This window comes from Gobio gobio (assembly GCF_949357685.1).
Source record: "Gobio gobio genome assembly, chromosome: 18".
Lineage (NCBI taxonomy): Eukaryota > Metazoa > Chordata > Actinopteri > Cypriniformes > Gobionidae > Gobio > Gobio gobio.
The window spans coordinates 27,446,275-27,461,604 of NC_137111.1; the positions used below are offsets into that span (position 1 = coordinate 27,446,275).

The 15,330-nt window shown below is 37.3% G+C and overlaps 2 protein-coding genes across 3 annotated transcripts; one reads left to right on the forward strand and one right to left on the reverse strand.

Moving 5' to 3' along the window:
- Positions 1 to 2,094: 2,094 nt before the first annotated feature.
- Positions 2,095 to 12,223, reverse strand: dnajb12a (DnaJ heat shock protein family (Hsp40) member B12a). Of its 2 annotated transcripts, none has more exons than XM_079842520.1 (9): positions 12,049 to 12,223; positions 11,510 to 11,681; positions 11,229 to 11,374; positions 10,950 to 11,126; positions 10,766 to 10,845; positions 5,844 to 5,953; positions 3,367 to 3,539; positions 3,107 to 3,241; positions 2,095 to 3,013 (listed from the first exon to the last, which is right to left on the reverse strand). In XM_079842520.1, the coding sequence occupies exons 1-8, from the start codon at positions 12,179 to 12,181 to the stop codon at positions 3,117 to 3,119; spliced, it is 1,116 nt and encodes a 371-aa protein (XP_079698646.1). In that variant the 5' UTR covers positions 12,182 to 12,223; the 3' UTR covers positions 2,095 to 3,013; positions 3,107 to 3,116. The 2 variants fall into 2 exon arrangements, with proteins under 2 accessions (XP_079698646.1, XP_079698647.1); XM_079842521.1 differs by having other exon boundaries at positions 2,095 to 3,009; positions 12,049 to 12,196.
- A 1,123-nt stretch (positions 12,224 to 13,346) lies between these two features.
- On the forward strand, positions 13,347 to 15,043 carry trmt2b (tRNA methyltransferase 2 homolog B). Its single transcript, XM_079842093.1, has one exon. It carries the CDS (start codon positions 13,532 to 13,534, stop codon positions 14,978 to 14,980), a length of 1,449 nt encoding a protein of 482 aa, XP_079698219.1. The 5' UTR covers positions 13,347 to 13,531; the 3' UTR covers positions 14,981 to 15,043.
- The last annotated feature ends 287 nt before the right edge of the window (positions 15,044 to 15,330 follow it).

Here is a 15,330-nt window from a genome sequence, read left to right on the forward strand (position 1 = left end):
GTTATTAAAGACCAGATAACTTTGAACGAACAGAACCTTTGTTCATAACTTTGAGAGAACCTTGCCTCAATGTTGTCTGCAGTTCTGTGAACTTTCCCTATAAGTATACTCGCCATGGATGACAGTGAATATTGGAAAATAATCGTTGGACGGCACTATTGACCTATCAGAATCAAGTTTTCCAGAGATGTGATATAATAAAATCTGATAATCCATTCTCTCTGGATTAGAGCTTTTTTACATTACATTTTTTGCCTTTTAAGCTGTAATCCTCAATTCTGCGTTGCAAGGTGTTATTTCCTTACCTGTATAAATCTGCACTCAAAATGTCATCAGCAGCGTTCTCTTTCTCAGAAGCACACAGCATAATCTTTAAAGTGGCTCAATTAATCTTCGCTGAAGGCGTTAAACAATGCCGTAGCCCATTATTGCCTTCCTCCGCATGCAGAAATACTGGCAGACATGATCTTTGCACAGTTTTGCTGACAGAAGGAATTTAGAGTTGTTTTAGGGTTAGGTTCCCCAAAAAGGGGGCCAAATTGTAAATGGCATGACATTTTAATAAATTACTCATCTGTGCAATAATATCTGAAGGAAAGCGACCCCCTCATGGTCCACTAGATAAGTGGCTTGGATCTTTATGTTAACCTTAAGTGTAACTTTACTCCTAAACTTGCTGTGCAGCGTATTGGAACTGCATGAAAGAACACTACATCTCAGCAAGAATTATCCAACATCAGAGTTTCTACTGGCCCTCTGGGAGCTGGGATCCTTTTCGTCCTCCCCTGCAATAAATCAAATCTTAAATGGAACAGTGTTTTGGATGAAGACACACACTGAGACACACATTATTTAGAAGCAGTGTGCATACTGGGTAAGACTCTTTAGGAAGAAAAAAAAAAAAAACAATAAAAAAACTTCATGCTCCAGTATTTTGCAGATAGTTCTTCTGGAGATAATAATGGTTTCCAAGACTTTAAACATCAGTGACCACAGACAAAACAGGAGCCTGTCTTCTTTACTAAAAGCATGGTGTTTCTATGGTTACTGACTACTCAAAGCAGTCCAGGGACTATTCTGTTGCTCCTCCCTTCACTGTGCTGGCCATGGAATCAGCTCAATTCATGATTTCACTCTGACCACCAACACTGAACCCACCTGTATCATTTCAGAAACTCTCAGTGCCTTTTAGTCTGCCTGGAATTTATCTAATTAAAATGCTTTCTTTTTTTTCTTGATAGGATAGTTATATATATATATATAGGCAAATCTTCTCTAAGCATTGATATGGTTGTTGATCGTACATTAATAGCGACTCATATGTGGAATGGGTTTATGACTAGGGTGGGAAGGGAGTGTTAATAAACCTATTATGAACCGTTAGCAACAATATAATTGATTTTTAATGTGTATTTTTGTTTTGTATGTACTGTTATGCCCAGAAGAGATGTTAATGTCAATATTTCTTTATTGTCTTCTAGTAGCAAAGCTCACGACTGCCTCCTGGTGTGCAATTCCAACACTGACATGTCGACTGCATATCCAAAACTATACTACCAATCAAAGGTTTGGAGTCGGTACGATTTTTTTCTTTTTTTTAAATGAACACTTTCATTGTAGTTTCATTCAGCAAGCACACATTAAATGTGACAGTAAAGACTTGCATTGTTACAAAAATCGATTTGAAATAATTGCTGTTATTTGGAACTTTCTATTTTATCAAATAATCTTGACCAAAATGTATCACGGCTTCCTTGAAAATAATTAGAACCGTTTTCAACATTGATAGTAATAAAAAAAAATTTTCTTGAGCAGCAAATAAGCATATTAGAATGATTTCTGAAGGATCATGTGACACTGAAGAGTAAAGAGTAATGATGCTGAAAATTCAGCTGTGCCATCACAGGAATAAACTACATTTTACAATATATTAAAATAGAAAAAAGATATTTGAAATATTAATATTTCATTACATTACTGATTTCACAGCATTTTTAAATAAATAAAAAGAGAATGAGATGTCCAAACAGACCTGGCTCTAAAGACTTGTTATTGGAAAGTGGAAATTAAGCATAATTATATTCTAAATCTAAATGTGTTAAAAAGAAAATGTATTCTTATAGTTTATTCACTTTCGGGTAACTATGTTACATTACATACATACACACAAAATCATAAAATGTTGTACTGTACTGAAAGAACATAAAATATGTATAAAAAAAAGAGAAAATCGTCAGGAAAATTAGAATTTCAGTGGCTAATTGGTCTATCTTCAAGCAGTGATGTTTTTTCTTTCCTATATTACATATATGCAGAGACAGTATACAGTAAGACTGGAGCTGGCAAGGCACTTGATTATGCTTTAGAACCATCAATCTACACTTTGCAAGACACGCTGTTAAAAGAATGTTTATACATTTTCTAAAAATAAATTAAAATGGAAGAAAATAGTATGACACCATTTAATAAATAATTAATTTTTCCATTTGCATAAATCTCAAACATTCTTCTTAAAAATCCAACAGGCAAAACAATTAATGAAATGCTGAATGACAACGACGATTTAACTTCCTGTGGTCAGATCCACGGATTTAAACACTACTAGAAATTTCAGAGTTGGCTCAGAAAGCCCAAATATGGGTGTTGAAAAAATGCTTTAAGAAAAAAACGAGGTGTAAATAAAAAAGGGAAAGCAGTAAGCTAGCAGCATTGATTACCATTTAACAGCCGTTTACTTTCCTCTCTACCAGCAAATCATCTAATTTTTCATTCTTAATTCATTACATTTATAAATCCATATTTAAAACTACTTCACAGATGTTAAGATCTTCCACGACTGGTAATTTTCCGCGAATTTTGAAGGAGAGATGAGAGTGAACCCCTGTGGCACCAGGATGGGCTATCTTCGCTTCTCTTGAACTGGTGCAATGCAATGCAATGTTCCATTTTAGCAAAGAAAACAGAACTTTTCTGTACATGAACATTTTCAAATGACGTCACATCAGGACACTACCTGAAACAAACACAAACGGTCAAAGAATGTCCACAGGTAAGAATGCACTAGATAAGCTCAAATTCAGAAAAGGAAAGTAAACCGTCGACTCACTTTCTGCTACTCAGTGTCCATGTAAAACAACCTGTATATCTGAAAGTTTCGAGCAACTGGGTGTTGCCATTTTCTGCGCTCTTTGGTACAAGTCGGTGTCCCCAAAGTAACGTGCCCGATACAATAAGCCTTCCTCTGCAAATAAGAGCACAGATGTCTAGGTTTTCAGAAAATTATGCAAAATTACACTTGCATTACTTTTTTTTTTTTACATCACATTTAGACATGCATTATTAAACAGCTTCATATGCGTAACATACTTTGTTGTTTCTCCTTCCAGCAGTTGTTTCTCAGGTTTGATATATAGTCCTCCTCCACACTTTGTTCAACATTCTTAAGATTCATCCCCGTATATTCTTCTGAGAAGTGGTTGCCAACATAGTAAGGCACCTTCAGAGTAGGAGTGTGTCGCCTGTTTGTGTGGCCCATGGATCTAAAGCGGTTGGAATGTACAATATTGTCAGAGATATTTATCACCCGCAAGATAACCTTCATTCTTCAAAATAAACATGTTTTTGCTTTCACTTTAAACATTTCTCTGTAAAACTGAGGTTTAAAAATGAAAACAAACAATATATAGTTTGGTAGCTAGCTCAAAACGCACTATGGGATAGAGAAAGAGGTTCATATAACTTTTAAAGTGCCCCTATTATACCATTTTAAAAGTTTCTAATTTGGTTTTGGAGGTCTCCTACAAAAGGTTTACATGCATCCAATGTCAAAAAACACTTCAATTTCTCATAATTTACGTATATTGCACATCAAGAGTTTGTTCGAAGATAACAGGGTTGTAACTCAGCTAGAACTACAGTGTTTAAAGGCAAGACAAAGTGACGTTTGCGAATTTGTGCCAATGTGTTACATTGTTATGTAGGCATGTGAAACGGAGGCAAGCTAGTAAGAGCTGTGCGAGTAAAGCCTAAAGTACACTTCGTTTTTTTTACGCGTACGCAGTCAAATGCACAGCCTTGCAAAGTATACTTCTTTTGAGTTGTACGCATACAACCCATGTAAATACTGCAAAAAAATGATGACGAAATTTGACATGACACGCACTGTACACTGACCCTTGTGTACGCAAAAAAAGTGACGTATACTTTGGCCTTTAACCTCACTCCCCTGAAGCATGCTAGAGACTGACGCTAGAGACTACAGTCTTTAGCGTCCTTGTTGGCACCAGCTTCCCATGGCGGAGACGGCGATTCCAATTTGGTGCCGTGACCCGGATGGGAGTGAGGGGGTTAGTGTAACGGAGGCAAGCTAGTAACAGTTGTGCGAGTACATCTCACTCCCCTGGCCTCAAGAGGCATACTAGCGACTGACGCTAGAGACTGCAGCCTTTTGCGTACTTGTTAGCACCCGTCTCCCATGCTGGAGATTATGGTTCAAATCCAGCTTCAAGCGAGTTGACTAGGACCAGTTATATTTGGTGCCGTGACCCCGATGGGAGTGAGGTTTAGGGGGGTGAGTGTAACAGAAGCAAGCTAATAAGAGCTTTGCAAGTAAATTTCACTCCCCTGGGCTCAAGAGGAATGCTAGTAACTGACGCTAGAGAATGCGGTCTTTAGCATCTTTGCTAGCACCGGTTCGAATCCCACTTGGAGCTGGTCGAGTAGAACCGGTTACATTTGTAACAGGAAGTGAGACTGGTATTGCTGACGACTCGTTATAGCAGTTCATAATCGATTATTTTGTTTACGAGACAATAACTTTATTTGTTGTGCACTTTGATCTTTAAAACTTTGCAGACCTTTTACATTCACAATATTACACAGTACATGAAAGGTCATATTTGAAAAAGCATAAAAGTGATACTTTAAAGGGTAACTTCAGTAATTTAGCATTAAGCTTTGTATCAGTAGAAACCCCGTAGTATATTTGAATGATGGTACTTTCCCCCCTCATATCCCCCTGAGACGAGAGAATTATGCATTTTATTTCTGGAAAAATTCCTCCGATGATGCAAATATCGTCATTTTGCGTCATTGGAGGATTTTTTGCCCAGAGGCTAAAAACAGCCAGTAGAGGGAGCTGTTCCGCATGTTTTCAACCCGTCCACAGGGGTGGGATCTCACGCACAGAATGTAAATGCGCTCGCACCTCGACCTTGGGCATTCATAATGGATCGCTGCAGAACAAAGTGAGTGTTTCAACTTTTCAATTCATTCCTATGAGAGTTTAGCTTCCATATGCGTTCGGAAAACACGCCAGACTTGACACGCGCTGAGAATGACAGCCGCGCTTACCTCAGCTACTACTTCCCTCTAGTACGGAATGAAATCGGACTCCTGTTGTGTTTGTCTTGTGACTTTCGTTTGGCTCACTCACACTTTATTGAAAAGACACGTTCAGTTTTTAATTGTAGTGCTTATTCTCTAACTGAACAAAATTATTGTATTATTATGAAGATAAAAACAACGCTGGGGGAGGTGTAGGGAGTGGCCTCGTAGGGCAGCGAAGCAAGTGCATTCTGGGAGTTGTTGTCTTTCATCCACATGAGAAAAAATACATTTTCTGTCTTTTCTCAGTCTAGAAGGCACCAAATTCAAAAATAATTTCACATTTATACTACATAAATGACACCAGTTTAAATACACATTCATCTTCCCAGCGCTGAATTGACCATTTAAGCAAGTATAGTCACATACCAGTTTAAAATAAAATTGTATAATAAAATACCAAGCACAGAGATCATATTTAAAAGATAATGCCCATTTTGGTAAATGTTTAGTCTTACGGTCTGTGGCTGAGGCTGTATGGAGGACTGGAAACCATCATCTGGCTGAGAGCTGAGACTATGATCAGAATGAGTATGGGCATCAGCTGTACAAACAAGGCAAGGCCACCCTGGATAATGAAAATCATGTATTAAAATAAAGCAGTTACATTGGGACAATGAAAAGGCTGCTATTATATTCAATCAGTCTGAATAATTATTTTAAATGCATAATAATGGCTCAGTTATTGCACTGTAACACTCCATAAACAACTGTATTTTTTTTTATCTTACCCATAGAGGGCACCTTTTCCATTAAGGGACAATATCTGCCCCCCTTAAATTGATTTCCAGGTGCATTTTTTATGTCAATTTCTTAAATACCATTAATATGAATATGCCTGGTTTCACAGACAGGGCTTAGATTAAGCCAGGATTAGGCCATTTAAGTTCCTTTCATAAACATGCCGTAGAAAAAATAAATAAAAAATTACTTGTGTGTATCTTGAGACCAAACAATGGTACTGACATATTTTAAGATCTGGCAGTGCAAGTTGCTTTCATTTAACAGCTCAAACACACATTTTAGTTTCGGAGTAGACTTAAGCCTTGTCTGTGAAACCGGTTAATATAAATCAATAATTTGAATAAAAAGAAATGATCAACTAAAGCCATCTTTGCACTGAAGTGGAACAACACAAGCTGCATCTAGGTGCATTTACACACCATTTCATCCTGCTCAGATGAGGCATGAATGCAATTACAATGGCACAAATTATGTTATGATCATAGGCCTAATGTTTGAAATTTAAAACATTTTCAATAGAGAAATACGAAGTGGTGGTAAAAATGAAGAGATACTTTTAAATATTAAACTTAAACTGCCAGTAGGTAGTGGCAAGTCACTGTTTTAATGAGCGAGTGTTTGTTGAACTGTGGTACAAAATCAAATGTCACATTTGCAAATGTGTTGATATTTATGAAAAAATGCATTCTTGCTCGTACAATAGCTATTGCTTATCATCAACATTAAAAACAAGAACTCACAAAGGGTATGTTTTTGTATCGAAGAGAGTTTTATATCGATCTCTATGCACAGTCTGTGTCTATATTTGTTCTTCATGCTAGAAAGTGCTAAAACCCCACTTTTACAAAAGTACATAGGTGAGAACGGCAGTAATGTAGCACAATATGCTAAGGCAGCATAATCTGCATGCAAGCTGTCAGAAAAGAGAAGCTTGCCCGTACGAATACAGTCAGTTTTGACCGCAGACATGAGATAATTGATTGGATGTCGCATGTATTTGACCTTTTACATCACTAGCATTTTGCTGTTTTTACGGTGGGCAAATATGTTGTATGCACCCCTTCAATGTCAAATATGAATAAGAGGAGAACATTAAGCATCTAACTCAAAATAACTGCTTTCAACAGATCAATCTTTATTCAAAATAAAATGTATTATGTTTGACTAAGTATACTAAAAACTATAGATCTGTTGTAAGGTTTGTTTTGTTTGGATGATTCTAGAGACCTTCATGATTATGTTGATATATATGTCAACAAAAATACTTATTAGTAACATGAAAATATCCTTTCTTTGGGAGGGTTTGCCTTCGTTGTGCTCCCTGGAAGTAGGGGTAGGAAGTTGGCAGTCTCATGTGACAGGAAGGAAGTTAATACTTTTTTTTTTTCTTGAAATCCTTTATTTGGTTTTCTGCCTGTGTGTCATTAAGATATAAAACATGGATAATATCTAGAAAAATACTTAGAGAAGGAAAATGACAACTATAAACTGGCAACTATAGTTGCCAGTGGGCTTAACAATTAAGGGGGGGGGGGGGGGGGCCTAGCCTAGGGCTCGCCTAGGGCAACCAAAGAGCTAGAGCCGGCCCTGGATTTGCTAATTTGTTTCCTCTGGAGAGCGTCAAACGCATCTATTACAGCGAGTGTTTGCAGCGGTGAGTAATGCAGCAGAATCTCACCGCTCAAAACGGCAGCGTTTTTAGGCTTGTTGACAACTTAATTTTTATAACGGAGCTTTGTGAGATCGCGATGAACTGACAAAGCAACAGCATTTTAGTGATCGTAGCGATCTTGGCTTGCTTTCGAGGCTACAGTCTGTAACATTTATTGAATAAAACTATTGCTGCTAAGAGGACCGACGGCCAATCGCATGCAGCAAAGTTTAGGAAGTGACATCTAAATATAAATGCCACTCTGCTCGAGACAGAAATATCCTCCTGAGACCCAGAATAGAAGTTTTGATTATATTTTAGCGAATTTCTCTGACAACATGCACAGTTTTAAGTCTGGATATTCTTATGAAATATGAGACAATCTTATGAAAATATTATTACGCGTCTTTTTACAATTACATTTTGTCCCAAAACACATGAATATACAAATTATATTCAGTGTATAGATGCATTGCATAGAATGGGAATGGCATATGGCCATGTTTACACACATATTGCATAGTAAAATGGTATATCAAATTATTTTTTTATATCTTTCATAACATTCAGAATCATCTTTATACAAAGTTTGGATAAAAAAAGCTTGAAGCATAAAAATTGACTGGTGAATGAAAAAAAAAAATCCCATTGTTTTTGTCTATTCATGTCTTTTCATTTTCTCAATAAATAGTTCTGGTGTCCTCTACAGAGCAGAGGATATAGCATATAACAGGATTTTTATGCTCCAAACAATGTAATGACCTAAAACAAATCTAATGTAATGTAAAGGCAGACTAATAGATTAATATACAATTTAAAGCAAAATATTTGTGAAATTCCAATTATTGGTAAAAGTGAATAGTAAATAAATAATCATAAATTTCTCACTGTACACTGCTGTGGTGGAGCATATTTACTAGAGCACCCTCAGTAATTTCAGAAGCACCCTCAGTGATTTGATTCTGGAACTGGGCCTGGCTCAAGCCCGTCGCTAACAATCGGTATCAAGCCTATTACACTCTGTGTAAGAAGATGTTGGAGCTGTCTAGTTTAGGCATAAAAGCCTTGAAGTCGCATGCAAAGTCGGAAAAGCATATCGTTGCTGTAAAAGGCCTGCAGCGGGTGCAGGCGATCCGTCTGTTTTGTTCGGCTCCTTCACTAACGTTACCCGGTCCAAGTACAGCGCGGGATTCCGTTTCTGTCGCATCTAGTGCCAGACACTAACTGACTGACTGACTTGTTATTTTGGAAAGTAATGCCATAAAATAATTGTTCATTTACAATGTTACTTTACAATGTTACAATTGTTAAGTGTTCCTGTGTTCTTGATACTCAAGAAAAAGAAGGCGAAGGCTTCAGTTTCTTAATCTTAAAGGGGCTAGATGCAACTTTTTCCCCAAAATAAACGTAACAATAGCCTTTTTATTTTACCATTTATGACTCAAACATCTCCTGATGAGCATACTGACAGCTTGTCCGCTCACAGTGGGTGCACCTATAAGCCTGTATCCTATTTTTCCTATTTTCTGGCGTGTCGTTTTTTCCCGCGCTGTCTGCGGATGTGACGTCACCACCGCTGCGAGAGCGAGCAGAAAATAAGAGCAGTTCTGTTTTTTGGCCACAGGTGTCAGTCGCGAGTTTAAATTTCAGAAAAACGCATATAGCCCCTTTAAGTAAGAAATAATAGAATTACTCTTTAAATAATAAAACTTGTTACTTTCAATGAAAGTCAATAATAAAGACTTTTGAAAGGAATTTTAATGACTGAAGTTATTTATCGTAATTCGTGTAGGTCAAAAATTCAAATCATAATGGTCATAAAAAGGTCTTAAAAAGTCTTAAATCTGACTGATTAAACCCTGCAGAAACCCTGAAATACATGCTCGGATTTAATGTTATTTTAAGGTGGGGTAGAATCATGGCAAAACTCAGCATTTTGTTTGTGTACCCCCTCTGTCACCTCTCATGTTGCTGTAATAACATATCTTCATTAAAGCCACAATAGGTCATTTTTCGTCGCTAGAGGTCACGCCTGGATTTCACAGAGCTTTTATTTGGCAGATGGCCGCTTCTGTTTTTTCCAGTCATGTGTATGTGGGGTAACGCAGCGCTGTTTTATCATATTAGATATATATTTGAGTGTGTTGAAAGTTATAATGCTTCTCTGTGCAAGACGCTTGTTGCACACCGCAGTAAGACAGATCGATATTTGGCATGGTAAAACATGATCCTTGCGGTAAATCAAGAAAACAAGATTTAAACAATAAGACTTTAAAACAATAAAACAATAAGATTTGTTTTCTGTCAATGAATGTGTCCAAACAGTTGCTCACTTGTCTAATAAAGCACATAATATATTAAAGCGTCTTTGGTGTTTCCATGGTTTCTACAAAATAAAACCAGAAATCGAGTGTAAAGTGGGTATGATGTCATTGATAGGTGACGCACGGACATGATCCGTGTCCTGGTTACAATGGCTTATATTTCTGGATTTAAACATTCTTGGAAACATTTGGGATAATGTAAGTACAGAAGTCAACAAAATATATAATATTGTTCAAGTGGTTTTTGGATATTTTAATCCAAAAATCTTACATATTGTGCTTTAAAAAAAAAAGGGCAAATAAATAAGTATCATAGGCTTGTATTTAAGCAAGTCATGGAATAAATGTACCTTTAAATTAATTATATAATAAAAAATTGCTCAAATCAAAGCAGTTGATTTCATATTTTATAATAATGACATAAAAAAATAAGAAGAATGATATGGAAAATTGCCAAAGATTTTGCGCAATGACAACTAAACTAGCAAATGTTTCTATTTATTTCCATTATTAACACATTTATCATTCTTCTGTAAATGCTAAACTTCTACCTAAATCTGTTACAATCAGTAAATGCACATTGTTGTTAAGTGGGGCATCTTTTCCTACTAGTAAAAAAATCTGCACAAAAACTAAACTTGGAAGATGATCAGACTCTTACTTCTCTCTGTTGTTCTCGTCGTTCTGGTCGCTGCTGATGGCCAAACCTCATCCTGCCATTGCTGTACACATGCACATTACCTAGAAACATAAACAGAAATGGCATTTGTGGATTTTGAATGCATTCAACCCCAACCACTGACATGTTGCACTTCTAAAACCACATTTCAAAGGTCACAACTCACTGGTTGGAAATCCACCCCCAAAGAACATATTGAAAAGGTCCTCGGGAGAAATATCTGCCTCGAAATTTCTATGATTAGTCCTATGCCTGTGAGTCGGGTGGGCTTTTTCTTCACCGTAGACATCATATTGCCTTCTTTTTTCAGGGTTACTGAGAACTGCGTACGCATTACCTATAGCTGTTGAAGACCAGGAAACAGAACAAATGAGAAGACCACATGCAAACTTTCTCCACACTGAGTAAAAACGCTGAATGCATGAGTTTACGCCATGTATTATACCTTTAAATGCTTCAGTGGCACCAGGTGCGTGGTTTTTATCTGGATGAAATTTTAGGGCCAACTTTCGGTAGGATTTTTTCAGATCCTCCTCGGAGGCTTCTTTACTGACTCCAAGAATCTCATAATAGTCCTTACACCTCTTAATTCTGCATCAAGGGAAAGACAGATCACAGTAAAATAGGGGGAACGTGGTTAGTTGCTCAGGCATAAATCAAAATATTCATCACAGAAATAACGACCACAGCTACTTTTAAGCAAGTAGTCTGAAACCAATAACAGACCTTTTGACAGCATCCAGCTGCTCTGACGTGTATGGTTTGGCAGATTCTGTGGCACCATGTCCAGAGGAGTGATCTCCAGCACTGTGGCTTCTGTTTCGTAAACCATCATGTTCTCCAATGTTTTCTTCACTAGTAGAAGGTCCTCCATTCTCAGTAATAGACTCTAGTAATGCTGAAGCAAGAGCACGTACATTTTAATAAGCACTGGTGTATGTCTGTCTATCTATCTATCAAAATAATTAAGATAAAATTTCAATTGTACCTTATATTATGTAATATTACTTTATCTGCACATGTAAATAGTATATTGACATCCAACAGAAGTGATATATAACCAAGAGCACAAAATATATATTGTTCGTGTTTATATAACATACAATGTGATTATGTAAAAGTATACATTGCGGTTGTTTAGCCGTAATAAGACATTGAGATCTCAGGGCCTGAATTGTCATCTAACTACAGGCTTCAGTTTTTCCGGTGGCCCTTTAACAGACCTCTTACGATCTCCATTATACACTTATTTATATTACACGCACATCTCGCCTTGTCCGTGGGAAACAGTCTCTGTGCCTTCTCGAGGAACCGTCTGGCTTTGTCGGGCTCATTATCTCGCAGGGCTGCGATCGCTATTTCGATGCAGCGTTCCGCTTCGTCCTTGTTTGATTCCATTGCGACGGCGGAACTGATGACTGATCCCTTTCCTGACCCAACAGACGCAACTTGATGACGTTTGCAACAACGTAAGGAGTTTTTCACTAGAGGATAGAACGTCCACTCTAAAGTTTCCCATACTGTAAAATGACTTAAACTCATAAATAATAATACTAATAATAATAATATAATAATAATAATAGGCTAAATTACTTTAAAAAAAACTTTTACAATAAAAACCTGCTATTAAAGACACTTCTTAAATCTTTTCTTTATTTAACTAGCCTACTACTACTACTACTACTACTACTACTACTACAACTAGCCTACTACCACCACTAGCCTATTACAAAAACAACAACAACTACTACTACTACTACTACTACTACTAATAATAATAAAAATAATAATACATGTGACAGATTCCTGAAGAAATATAAGTATTTTTTTGGTGATACTATTGGTAAGGTTTGATCTACTTCCCTCTAGACCTACTTATTTGACTTATTTGTTCATTTATTAGATTATTTTATTTTATTTAATATATTTTAAAATCATGTTCATTTATAATTATTTATTTCATTTGAACTTAAACAACATTCATTATTTAGTTTATTCTGCTTAAGGGTGTTTGTTCCCCTGAAGGTGTTTGACTTTGTTCAATATAATTTCTATTTCTTTAATAATAATGATGATGATGACGACAACGACGACGATGATGATGATAGTAAAAATTATGGTGATGATGATAATGTTATTATAATAATAATAATAATAATAATAATAATACACTCTTGCATACATGTGTAATTTACTATATACTATATAAATAACTATGTGGTACTTTTTCCACAGAAGGACAAAACTGTACACTCGTATTTACAAAGCCAACAACGATACATTTTACAATGCAAAATAAAGTTGTTCTTGATCTTTTTATTCTTTAATTATTTTTCTTTGCTTTTTGTTTTATTGTTTATTTTGTTTTTTATTTACAGTGTAGGTTGTCTCAATGAAAACCTGGAATTAAACCGATTATGGTAGACTTTTAAGTTCATAGTAACAGTAAAATAATAAAATAAATGAAAAATAATGAAACAGCAAAACATTTTTAAAACAAAAGTAGCACTTCCGGAAACCAACAGTTGCTGCGGTCTGAAAGCAGAGTGGGTGCACTAGTAAAGAAAGTAGAGTCATTAGAGCGCCGTATAAAATTGTTATCAAGTTGGCACATGGAAGGGAAAAAAAGGTATAAGGAACAATATTTGTTTTACCGGACTGTTGACAGTTTACACGTTTATGTTGTGAGGCAGAATATATCTAGACACATCATATTAATGTTGTGTGTTTGACCCACGGGCTGCATCAATGTCGCGTGCATATGAAACGATGCGCTCGCGTTTAATCTGGCCATTGTTAAAACAAGTCGTCACTGTACCGAAAATATGTTTCAGTTATTCAATAACCAGCCACTGTGCTGTCAATACTGTCAGTAAGCCTGTAAAGAGAAGAAATGAAAGGAAACCCAAACTACCGGCTGACTGGCATTCTCTTTCCTGGGAAGAAAGACTGGCTGACACTGTGACTCCTTTGTGGAGAATGAGTTATGAGGAGCAGCTCCAGTGGAAACAAGAGCAGCAACACAAGATCTTGCTTGAGGTGACAAAGCAACTAGCTCGGGATTCAATGCACCCTTTTTCAAACGACTTAAGATTCCCACTCCTTCCCATAGTAGCCTCACCAGTGAGTGATGGATACCGCAATAAATCAACCTTCTCTGTCAACAAAGGGGTTGATGGGAATCCAAAAACTGTTGGATTTTATATCGGCAATGGAAAAACAGGTAACATAGTCTGTGTCCACGGTGACCATCTCCTGAACATGCCTTCAAAACACAGCATGGTTGCAAGGTACTATGAAGATTTTATACGCCTCTCACCACTCAGACCATGCATTTTGTTTCATGATGGTGGTCACTGGAGAGAAATCACGATAAGAACAAATTCTGCCGGTCACACCATGGCCATAGTCTACTTCCATCCTCAAAACCTGAGGCCTGAGGAGATTGGCCTCCAAAAAGCTGCTCTGGTGGAGTACTTCACACAAGGTCCCGGAGCAGTTTGTCAGCTGGATTCTCTTTATTTCCAGGAGAGCACAATGACCCGTTGCAGTAATGAACAATCCCCCTATCAGCTTCTGTACGGACAGCCCCATATCTTTGAGGAGGTGCTTGGCTTCAAGTTCCGCATTTCTGCTGATTCTTTCTTCCAGGTGAATCGGGGAGCAGCGGACGCTTTGTACAAAACTGTTGCGGAGCTGAATCGGGCTTGTGTTGGGGGCACCCTGCTGGATGTATGCTGCGGTACTGGAGCCATTGGCATTTCGTTATCCCCACAGATGGAGAGAGTCATTGGCATAGAGCTCATTGAGCAGGCGGTCGAAGACGCCAAGTGTAATGCAGCACTAAACGGAGTTCATAACTGTGAATTTGTCTCGGGCAAAGCAGAGGCTGTTTTACCGAATATGATGCCCACTTTGAATGCTGATGGCGGGCTGACAGCCGTTGTGAATCCGTCCAGAGCTGGCCTACATTATCGAGTTGTCAGAGCTTTGAGGAACCACCCAGCCATAAGAAGGCTTGTCTATATATCGTGCAAACCTGAGGGGGAGGCAATGAGGAACTTTAGAGAGCTCTGCTGTGATTCAGGTTTTAAGAGAAAACTCACTGGAAAAGCCTTCACACCAACTTTGGCTGTTCCTGTGGACCTGTTTCCACACACTCCTCACTGCGAACTAGTGCTTGTTTTTGAGCGATAGTGGTTGCTATTGTAAAAAAAGTGTGTTTCTACAGTGAATCTATGCCATTAAATGTCTATGCAAAATTTTCAGTGCAGTTAATATTACTTATTTACAATATATAGGCTTATATATACACACTGTCCGGCCCAAAAAAGTTGCTATTTGGATTTATGATCAAGAGTCTATGATTGGATCATTATTGCAGTGATTATATTTCTATGTTTGGCAACAGTTCTTCTAACCCTAATTGATGGAGTGTGTCGCTTTTCATTTCTTAAAGGCACAGTATGTAAGTTTCGCCGCTAGAGGTCACTTACACAAAACAAAGGCTTAGCTTGATGATGCCATTAATGAGTGTGGAATCATGG

Coding starts and splice junctions, on each gene's coding strand:
- dnajb12a (XM_079842520.1), bottom strand. CDS start 12,181: ATGGAATCAAACAAGGACGAAGCGGAACGCTGCATCGAAATAGCGATC. Junction 11,682..12,048: donor TCCCACGGACAAGGCGAGAT/GTGCGTGTAATA, acceptor CTCTTGCTTCAG/CATTACTAGAGTCTATTACT. Junction 11,375..11,509: donor CAGCTGGATGCTGTCAAAAG/GTCTGTTATTGG, acceptor CCCTTGATGCAG/AATTAAGAGGTGTAAGGACT.
- trmt2b (XM_079842093.1), top strand. CDS start 13,532: ATGTCGCGTGCATATGAAACGATGCGCTCGCGTTTAATCTGGCCATTG.